At 30.6% G+C, this 11,851-nt stretch overlaps 1 protein-coding gene across 1 annotated transcript in view; it reads left to right on the top strand.

The window, feature by feature from the left end:
* Smp_098780 (forkhead protein/ forkhead protein domain,putative) overlaps nt 1-3,388 on the top strand; it is a gene marked incomplete at both ends in the record, with an annotated part of 5,176 nt that extends 1,788 nt beyond the window's left edge. The window contains one exon of the mRNA XM_018792242.1: nt 2,770-3,388. Coding sequence (XP_018647262.1) covers nt 2,770-3,388 — 619 coding nt within the window. The remainder of the gene's footprint in view (nt 1-2,769) is intronic.
* Between the last annotated feature and the right edge of the window lie 8,463 nt (nt 3,389-11,851).

The following is an 11,851-nucleotide window of genomic DNA, read 5'->3' as shown; positions in this document are numbered from 1 at the left end:
GCCGCCGTGTTGTCAATGGTGGTCTTGTTTAAATCGATTAACGAATTCAAAAATTATATTATAATTAAAAAATGTCAGAATTCATTTTTAGATATTCATTTACTATTTCTCACTTTTTTTTACAAAATCTTACAATTGTCCCGGCCTATTTACATTGGTTAGTTATTAAGTAGTATCGAGTTCACCTGTTTTCTCTCCGGTTGTGATCTGATCTTATCGACCAAGAAGGTCATCTCAATGATAATGTAGTTGTTGTTGACATTGGATGACAAACATTTGAATATGATAGTGTCCTCTTGTTCCTTACAGACTAAGAATAAGATTTGTCATTTCTAATGAAAGCTCTAACGGGTTATCATTTGCATCTACCTAAGATCTTCATTCTGGTCAGCGGTTTTTTTCTCAAGGTTGTTTTCTACTGGACGAGGTTACTGACGTCATACTAAACCCTCCTCCTTTACCCGGACTTAGGACCAGCAGTAACCCTAGAAAAGCTAGAGCCCGAGAATGTTGGTGAGTGCCCTATGCTCCTCTATGAGGGGTGACACGAGCAATTAAAAAAACATTTCAATTTCACCCTCATTGCACAAGCAAGTGGCTATTAGGACTCAGTGGCCGAGTAGATAACGCGATGGCGTTTGAAGCGAACGATACTGGGTCTGAGTCCTGGTGTGAACATCAACTCTGAGATGTAGGTACATCCAGCCGACGAGTCCCAAATAGAACGAAACGTGTGTCCTGGATTCCACTACTAGCCACTATCCATCTTTGCTTACCATGCTTGTGAATTTAGGCTATATCAAGGCAATACGCACAGTATGCACATATGCCAATTTGAGACTGACCAGTTGCATTCCTAAAAACATCGATGGGAAGATTGAAACAAACAATACTAATTGAATTTAGATGTCGAATTTTATGCGTAATTGAACAAGAGTACTGACAACAAAATAAATGTGAAAGTCAACACTTTTTAAATTTAAACTTTAATACATATTGTCATTAATAAGCTTTAAAAATTTAGTTACTCGATAAGTGCTATGATTAATATATACATGTAAGATATAGCAAAGTTTAAACCAATAAGCTGTTGTAATTTTCCCAATTAAGCCATTATCGTTTTTCGTTTGTCTCCAGTTAAAATTGAAGCATCAATAATACTCATGTAAGTGAATCAGTAACTAAAAGTCATAACCAAACAATGTTTTACCGATGGAATATTTTGTTTTAAATACGATCACAGAATAATAATAGTAATAACAATAATAATAATAATAATAATAGTACATGTGAATATATGTATTCTAAACTTCGCCTTATGCACAAAGTCTTGTAACAGCGTGTTCGCCTTGGCAATATGTATGGTATACATGAGGATGATAAAGGCCAGATTAGAATAATTGCCAAAAATTATGCCTAAAACTAGTGAGCGTGTAAAAGTGCCCGGATAGATCCACGCACGGACATGTGGGAAATAACCTCGCATAGACGACTAATATACTTAAGCACAATAGTTCATTAACATTTGAATGAGTTTTCATGGGTTTGAAACATGTTGTCTGTTCGGCTTTTCCGACACATTATCTCTCCCTCTTGGATTTAATAGTCTTAGTCTAAGTTAAGTGAGCATCAACTCCCATCTGAGCTACAGATGATTCCAACCAATTATTAATACTAAAAAATACTAAAACTGTACTCAAATACTTTCAATTATTGACTATCTTTACAATGATCAGCTTACATTAGTCAAGTGAACCACGCAGCTTTGATATTTACAAATTATTTCACATTAACGATCAATAGTATTACAAGTCGTTAAAATTTAAAACACAACAAAATTAGCCAATGAAAAGTCATCGATTAGAAAAATAACTATCTTATTTACATGATAACATTGTTTCATTAAAATCTTGCTCTAAATTTATCAAAACTTCAATGATCCCGATTTGTCTCGCCTCATTTTCTTAAAATAATTTTTTAGCGAAATTTTAAGTTTTAATTTGACAAATCATATGAAATGTACACCATTGCATGTAGGGCTCAACAGCCTGGAGGCTAGGCGATCGTTACGAGACCAGAAGATCATAGGTTCCATCCCCTCTGTGGTCGTGAATGCCCGCCATCAAGATATTTCACAATAGAGTAAGACGGTTATCCACTTTTTCTTAATTTTGAACAACTACATACGTCCTTTTCTGATAAAAATTATTTGTTACAACCTGTCTACTAATATCAGTCTGAAAAATCGATTGCAATTTTTAAAAAACAATACAATTTATTAGTGTTGTTATTTTCTCTAAGATGAATGCTTCAATTCGCAAAATTCTTCATTATCATATTAGACAACATCAGTCGCCTCGAGCTTTATATATAGGAACTGGGCAGTAATTATTTCGATAAGTGTTCAAAGTCAGTTCGTCCTGATAGTCTTATTTTCAACAATGAAAAACTATATATATATATATATATATATATATATATATATATATATATATATATATATATATATATATATATATATATATATATTCAGCCATTATTAGCATATTTCATTGTTATTTCATATCGTTTATTAATACAAAACAATTTGACATGATACTATGTCGAAAGCATGTGACAAGTTATAAACAATTAGATCGAGATTCAATATTAAATCTTTTGTAATTTGAATGAAATGGATACTTTTCCAAGAGTATTTTTAATAAAACTAGGATATTGACATTTTATTTATCATATTTCTTATTTTTCTTATTTTTTAAATGGATATAGATGGCAAAATTCCATAAGACATGCATTATCATTTAATGATTGTTTTATTAAAGTACCGCGTCCATCTGGTGAAGCTGGTAAAGGTTCTTATTGGACAGTGCATCCATTAGCCATAGACATGTTTGATAATGGTTCATCAATGCGTCGTAATCGTAAATTTATTGATGAGAATCGTTATCGTCATAATCATAATCATGCAACTATACATATGAATGGAAAAAAGTATACATCTATTAAAAATTACGGAATTAATTTATTAAGTCATCCTCCTCATTATCATCATCAATCACGAGTAAATATGAATAAAAGTGACAATGTACAATGGTCAATCATGATAAAAAATAATAATAATAACAACAGTAATATACAAGATTTTATTTCAACTCATTCAAATTCATGTGATAAATATCATCAGAATGAAGATGATGATGACGGTGATAATATTGACGGTTATATGGATAAGTTTACTAGAAAAGTGAAAGAATCCACTTTATACAACAACAATGATAATAACATAAACAGTAAAAATCATAATTATAAGTGTAACTCAAAAGATGATCATATAAAAACAATAACAATGTTGAATCCAATAAAATCTCCTTCTACTACTACTACGTAAGTTCAACGAATCAGTATTACCAAACTGTACTTAAGATGAATATTCACAGTGATTCATTACATTAAACGAACTACAAACATGTGTAACATTTTATACTTACGTACATACTTACGCCTGTTACCCCTTTTGGAAAAGCATATGCCGTCTACCAGCACTCTCCAGCCAACTCTGACCTCAGCAATCCGGTTATTTACAGTGGCTGTTCATTCTTTTAATATCTGCTTTCAATTCTTGAAGCACTGTGTTCTTTAGTCTTCCTCTTTTCCGTTTCCCTTCAGAATTCCAAGTTAGCGCTTGCCTTTTGATGCAGTCTGATGATTTCCGAAATGTATGATCGAACCACTTCCAACGTCGTTTCCTAATTTCCTCCTCATATGGAACCTAGTTTTCCCTCTTCCACAGTGGATTCTCGCTGATTCTATCTTGGCCAAAGGACATTGAGTATCTAGAGTAGACAATTGTTTATAAATACTTGTATTATTTTGATGACGGTTGTGGTTATTCTACAAGTTTCAGTTGAGTACAGTAGAACTGTCTTGACATTCGTACTGAAGATTCTGAATTTGATATATATATATATTCTAATTATAGTATAACTTTTTGACAAATACTTTTCAGAAATTGAACAATAATTTAAAAGTGTATTCGGACGATAGATTTTAAACATGAATTAAGAGTATGGAAGCAGTAGAACTTTTCTTTCTGGTTATTTAAAAAAAGTAGGAATTAAATTTCAACACTATAAATCATCTGAGTAATAACCCAAATTGTCATTTATTACAGTTTATTAAACAGATGTATTTGTTAATGAATCTTAAAATATGGCTGAATAGATTTTCTCTTTCTTTCAAACAAATATTCTTCCCTAAAAAACATGGATAATAAATTAATAATGTGGTAAATAAGTATAATGATTTGATGAACAGAGGTAGAAATTACAAAACAGCCGTGAACAGTGGAGTCAGTAATTCAACTCAGATAATGGATGAAAGGTTGAACAAGATCATAGATCGATTGAAGTTAGACACTAGCACAGTTGAATTCCGGTTCAGTGGTTTAGAGGGTAAGCGTTCGCATGTGAGACGGAAGGTCCTGTGTTCGAGTCTCACGTATGGGGTTGTGGATGCGAACTGATGAGTCACATACCAGAACGAGACGACCGTCCATTACTCCCAGGTTTTCAATGATGGTCCAGCTTATATTGACTCATGAATTCCATTGCTAAAATTACTAAAATCTCCAAAAATCTCCATAATGATAAAAGTAAAATTGCTAAATTATCAATAAATCACTCAGATTTCAAGTGGTTTATGCAGTGATTTCTGTAAATATATTCAAAAATGAAACTGATGACACCATCTTTTCAACCGTTGAAAATAAAAAATAAACATTAGGCAATTGTTTTGACTATCTTTATCATGGAGCAAATACTAGAACAACAAAATGTCAGGTCAAAATCAACAATCAATATCATAGAACAGACATATTATAGTTAGCAGTAAAATCCGGTGTGTGTGTGTGTTTCTTCGAATTTGGGACTCATCAGACTGATGTGCTTAAATCTAAGTGTTAACATTCACACCGAAACTAAAACATGGTACATTTTGCTTCAAATTTCTATAGCGTTATTTATTCAACTACTGTGGTGAGGGTTTGAGTTATCTAACTATTGACACTCGGGGCTAGAAACAAACAAATATCATACATTCTTAATAAATTTTCAATTTCAGCTGATTCATTTTTTATAGCTCGCGATAAAAGTGGACTTTAAAAACATCATTGTTTTTTTTAAAGATTAATTAACATTATTGAGATCATGATCATTTTAATGTTAAACCACCACTGAAAACCTGGAAGCACTAGACGGACACTTTTTCCTAGTATGGGACTCTTCAGGAGCGCACATTCACAACCCCTCTCGAATGCTTACATCCTAGACCACCGAGTCGGTATTCAGTAATGTTTAATATTAACCAATTTATTATTTATTTCGAGTGTAAACAACTAAATTGTTGGTTAAAAAAATCGAATAAAAACCAAATTGTACGTTGAAAGAATGAAGAAGATTTGCAGCTCAGCTGGATACTTTTTATTAATTTTATTTTCTTCGGAATTAATTCTTTAATTCAGAATCTTTCACTGCACTTCTGGAAGACATTATCAACGTTTACTTTAAGTAAATGGTAGTTTTTTTAAGTTCTAGGCAAAGATTCAATCATTTCTTTCTGGTAACGCGATATATCTTACTCCTAGTTGGTTAGAGGCTGAATCCAAATTACTTTTTTTCATTGTTTCTCATAACTAATACTAATGAGATAACAGCACTTCAACTGTATTTAACTCAATGTTACAATAGAACAAAAGGAAACGTGGTTCTTGATGAGCAAGTTTTCACTATTTCTAGAAGAAAAAAACCAAAAATGGTTTATTTATGTATCCAAATACCACAAAACAACACACTGCAACTCATGAATTGTAGCAGTTACACAGTTAGAATATTTCTGCATACAAGCTAGGTAGCACATCGGTAATTAATTGATTGGCAAAAGATACAAAAATATATTGGACCAAAATAAACTACTATAATTACGAGTACATAAAAATGCCATCAAACAACTGTACGGTAAATATTCAGTAATAATATTCAGACTAGTTCACCAAAGAAAACATAACCAGGTTTAATATTTCCGGCAATTTGAAAATCCACAATAAATATTTGGGCGAATGATAGTTTCCCATTAACTGTTTTTCAAACTTTGAATTTAGACAAGATATTAAGGCATTCATGCAAATGTATGATTAGAATTAATCAACCTTCATATATAATCTTTCCTACGTCTTTTCATATAGTAATTCTATACATATTTTGAAAATGATTACGAAATGATCTTTTGTAAATATCTGAACAACTATCGGACAGAAACTTTCCAGCGACATCTAGGAAAACGAAGTTTTATGTGTTACACTTTGATCGGACAAGTAATTTTTTAGTAAATTTAGTATGTTTCCAGGATCTTATTGGAGGTCAAGGCCACTCGTAAACCTATGAATATGCTTGATTTCTTCAAATAAATTTACTTGAAGTAAAGCTTCTCGTTTAACTTAACATCCTTATTGTACCGTTTGAGTTGAACCGTAGGAGTGGTGTGAGAATATAGGAAGCGGTTGAGAAATCTATAGCAAGCGTTTAAGTAGCAAACTTGTTGTCTATTGTAAAACAATATTCATATATCTATAACTACATAAACTGGAAAATAACTAATTAAAAATAATTATTTGCCTAAATATTTTTTTTGTTTTCAGTTGCTTTTACTCAACCTAACACATTACTTGACTTTCTCATTTAACTTTTTTTCATAGAGAGAAATCATGGAAAACTTTATCCATACCGTCAGATACATTAAACTGTTTAAATGATTACATCCATCATATTTATGATGGTAATAATAACACTAACGATAATAATAACAGCAATCATAAAAATTCCCAATACATTCCGTTTCCCCCTCCTCCCTCTCATCATCATCAGAAGAAGAAAAATTTAAATTTTAATGCGAGTACATTCCATTACAATTATTCCGTTAACGATTACAAATATGAAATGATTTTGTCATCACCGTCTTCCTCTTCCTCTTCTCCTTTTTCGTCATCATCGTTGACATTTTCTTCCCCGTCCATAGCTATCTCTACTCTCTGTTCTTCATCAAATTCATCAGGGTTAATTTGTGACCCAGATCAATATCATCATGATATTCAATCACACAATACATTAGATTGTCAATATATTAATCATTATAAAAATCAATTAAATCCTTGTTTAACTTTATTAAACAATTCTTATCAGAAATCAATTAATTCCTTACAGAATCTGATCAATTCAGAAAGTATCGATAACATAACTAGAAATAATAATAATAACAATGATAATAACTGGAATACAATTAATATCAATAATGAGAATAGTATCGGCACATATGACAATACCAATTACGATGACATTGAAGGTAATATAATTGATTCGACGGATGATAATAATAAATTATTATCACGAAATACAATTAATTGGTATAAAGAATTTTCTCTGAATCAAATATTTTAATGTATATATTACTTAAATAATAAATTAAAGTTTTATTAAAATAATAAAATTTATGATCATTTACTTGAAAAAAAACATATTTGTGTCTTATGGATTCAAACCTAGTAACTTTCGTTTAAAATGTTGATGGTTTATCTACTTAGCTAAGTAGTCAGGATCATCATTTGTTCAATGTGTCCTAAGATATTAAGAACTTGTAACTATCACTTATGAAGTAATGGCTAAATCTAGACAATCAGCTCAGGATTCACATATGACACCAATAACTGATCAATCCTAATCCTAATTATCATTAATGGGTAACTAAAACTAACTGGTAAAATCAACTTGATTTTGAATCAAAACAGAAACATTAAGTTTGTAGTTAGATTAATGAACAACTGGTTTGTAGAGAGGTATCTCATTGATTAGAACAGTTGAATTTGAGTCATTGAGCGTATTGATTTAAATCTTCCTCTACATATTTTCGTGTGGACAACCGTATTGTCTAACCAGCCTATGTAAACGAATTATGTAACGTTCAAACTTATTAAACATAAATCAATTAGGTTGAATATCAAAACCGACATTCTCAAATGAATAATTAATCAAGATGTAAAACTGTGAAATTTAATTAATAAACATTAAAATAGCAAACAGTAAAATTTATTCTAAATTCATTTAGTATTGTTTGTTTGAATCTTCTCATCGATGTGTTAGGACTGCAAATGGTCAGTCTCAAATTGGCATATGTGCATACTGTGCGTATTGCCTTGATATAGCCTAAATTCACAAGCATGGTAAGCAAAGATGGATAGTGGCTAGTAGTGGGATACAGGACACACGTTTCGTTCTATTTGGGACTCGTCGGCTGGATGTACCTACATCTCAGAGTTGATGTTCACTCTGGGACTCGAACCCAGTATCGTTCGCTTCAAACACCATCGCGTTATCCACTCGGCCACTGAGTCCTAATAGCCACTTGCTTGTGTGATGGGGTGAAGTTTAAATTCATTTAGCATTGTTTGTTTGAATCTTCCCATCGATGTGTTAGGACTGCAACTGGTCAGTCAGTAAAATTTATTCTTCAACAAATATAAAAATGATTTGGTCGAGCTTTTTCATGTAGGATCTTTTGTTTAGTTCAAAAATAGTTGTTCAGAAAAATTAAAATGAACTAGAAAATCTACTGAGAATCTTAGGGCATTAAATGGTAGTTTTCTTCGAGTTTGGGACTCGTCAAAAGTGTATGTATCCATAGGCTCATGCAAGACAAAACTTGGAACTTTCAAGTCGGATAAAAACATCATTCAATAAATTAAGTGATATAGAATGATTTATATTCAATGTCAGCAGTAAGTTAATGGTAGATCGTTGATGTAGTTCATTCTGAAAATCGCAACATTCCAAAATTAATTTCTGAAATTAGTTCTGAAGCTAATACCTAATGAACATAAAATAACAAACACACAGTTACATGTTTGTTGGCGATCTGTATAGCCTGACACCAACTTCCATAATTGTTTAAATACAAAACTAATTAGCTAATATCTTCATCAACGTAGTATATAATATACTGATGAAGTTTCTTGAGCTATAAAATACTTTTCAGAAGTTGGATCCCTAAACTATCTCAATTTTAATTTGTTTATTAATTATTGACATTCATCCAAATATACATGTATAGATTATCATAATCTGTTTTAATTTAAACAATCAATTTTCTTTATGAAGGGTGTCTTGTAGAGACTTTGTATTATTATTCACCTGTCTTCTCACTATCAGTTTGTACTCTTCACCAATTATTTGTAGTTATACAATCTATTGTATTGTTGTGATCACTGACTCATAAATTGCATTGACTAGTCTAATATTTTTTTCATATAACTACATAAGTACTCATGTGTATTAGAGTAAAGCCTAACAACTATCTAGATGAAGATAATATTGCTCGATTATATGTATGATTCAAAAGTGATTTAATAATCCATTGATATTGTTTGAGTATGATGTATAAGTCCGAAACTAAAATGAAATAGTGGCGTCGATACTATTTAATTTTTGTCATGTAAATCACTTTTAAATAGACGAACTTTCTTTTTTTTCTTTTTCTTTATTTCAAATTCAAAAATAGCGTGTGAATCATAAACAATAACGAATATTTTATTAAAATAAAAATAAATTATAATTAAAAAAATATTATAAATTTTATTTATTCTTAATGTAATTGAATAATTAACTTTGTTATGATTTGACTTTTTTTTGAGAAAAAAAGACCCAATCAGAAGAGGTTTTGTGGAGATACATGTTGATTGATTTGTTTTTGTAACTTGAATTTCTATTGGATAAATTTAAATTATTTGAGTATTGTTCATATCATGTTCTCTCTCTCTCACTCCCTCCCTCTCTCTCTCTCTCTCTCTATATATATATATATACACCTGACCAGATGTATTTATTCATTAAATATGTCATATCATCTTTCTTTATATAAAAAGTAGAAAATTACGATTGAGGTGAAAATAAGATGTTCAACTTTTTCATCTTGTATATCATAAACTGTTACCTTTCTTTATTTATTTATTTATGTTTTTTTCTCTCTTCTCATTCTTTTCACTATAAACAAAATAAATTTCTGATAAATATAAAGTATTCAATTCTAAAGAATTCAAATTATTTATTCTAATAAAATAATATAAAGTTTACAGGTTTTTATAAATAAAAAAAAGATGCATGCAAATATAAAAAGAGTGCGTGTATCTAGTTAATCATAATGTATACATATCATTGAAAACATTAAGAATATATTGATAACATGTAGACAATTTATGTGTATATGGTATACATAAAGATGGATGTATCTTTATATATTCATTTAAAATGAATAGGATTAATAAGGACACAATGAATCTTCATAACATTTTCATATGAATCAATCAGTTATCAACAATAATGTCAGTTATGTGTAAATTTTTTTATTAAAATATGAAATAATAACAATCATCAATGTATAATTCTATTATTCTCCTAAAGTATGGAGTTCATTTATGTCACAATGGTGTGCATTTGAAAAATCCATGTATCAATGATACTCAAATAATATTGATAATAATAATAATTTCACTCGGTATTGTTTGTTTGAATCTTCCCATTGATGTTTAGGACTGAAATTGATCACTCTCTTATTGGCATATGTGCATACTGTGTATATAACCTCAATTCACAAGTACTATAAGCAAAGATGGATAGTGGCTAGCAGTGGAATCCAGGACGCATAGTATGCACATATGCCAATAAGAGACTGATCAATTGCAGTCCTAAACATCAATGGGAAGATTCAAACCAAAAATACCAAGTGAATTTAAACTTCACCCCATTGCACAAGCAAGTGACTATCAGGACTGAGTAGCTGAGTGGATAACGCGATGGTGTTTGAAGCGAATGATACTGGGTTCGAGTCCCAGAGTGAACATCAACTCTGAGATGTAGGTACATCCAGCTGACGAGTCCCAAATAGAACGAAACGTGTGTCCTGGATTCTACTGCTAGTCACTATCCATCTTTGCTTATAACAATAATAATAAGTGATGGTGATAATTACAATGATAATATAGATTAAGAATGAACTTTTATTCTCAGTTTTTTAAAGAATAATTTCTGGCTCAACCCCGTTTCATTTATTTCAAACTTGACAAAGGCATGATATGAAAAAAAAAGTATTAAAATCAAATGGACCAAATTTTATTTAATCATAAATGTATAGAATACCAACATTTTCAATTGGTTGTTGAAATGTGAATTTATTTTAGCACAACACTTCCTGACAATTAGCTACTGAGACACAAACATATAAATGACTAATTGAATGATTTTCATAACCTGTAATTAGTGTTAACACAGTTTGTATCATTCGTATTTTGATTTAATTAGTCAGTCAAATTTATTTGTCATTATTTTATCTAGCTTTGTTATATCAGTCGACGAATCACATTCATGGTCGATAAAAACTGGATGATAAAATTTTAGAAAATATAATCTCTGTTACGATAGCATTAAAAGGCGAGACTATATGTTTAACTCAGTGTGATTCTTGTTCAGTGATTTTTTTGTTCAAATTTTCGGCATATTATTTATTTTATCTTAGTATGGCATTTATCCAGTATAATAATCCTTGTATCAATTTACTGTGAAGTTCATTCTTTTTTATACGTAGCAGTTTTCAGTTTATTCTGTGTAAAGCCCACTTATTTTGAGTGTATGTCATTCTTTACTAATCATCCAATGTTACTAAAATCAGTATATAAAAGTGAGTGTATCTAATTAAAGTAGTTGTGATAAGATTGTGGTTGAAGGAAGTCAACAGGAAACCCTGAACCTAGGTTTCG

The sequence above is a fragment of the Schistosoma mansoni genome (genome assembly GCF_000237925.1).
Source record: "Schistosoma mansoni, WGS project CABG00000000 data, supercontig 0219, strain Puerto Rico, whole genome shotgun sequence".
NCBI classification, from domain to species: domain Eukaryota; kingdom Metazoa; phylum Platyhelminthes; class Trematoda; order Strigeidida; family Schistosomatidae; genus Schistosoma; species Schistosoma mansoni.
Note: the sequence above shows the minus strand (reverse complement) of the source record. Positions and strands in the feature narration are given on the sequence as shown.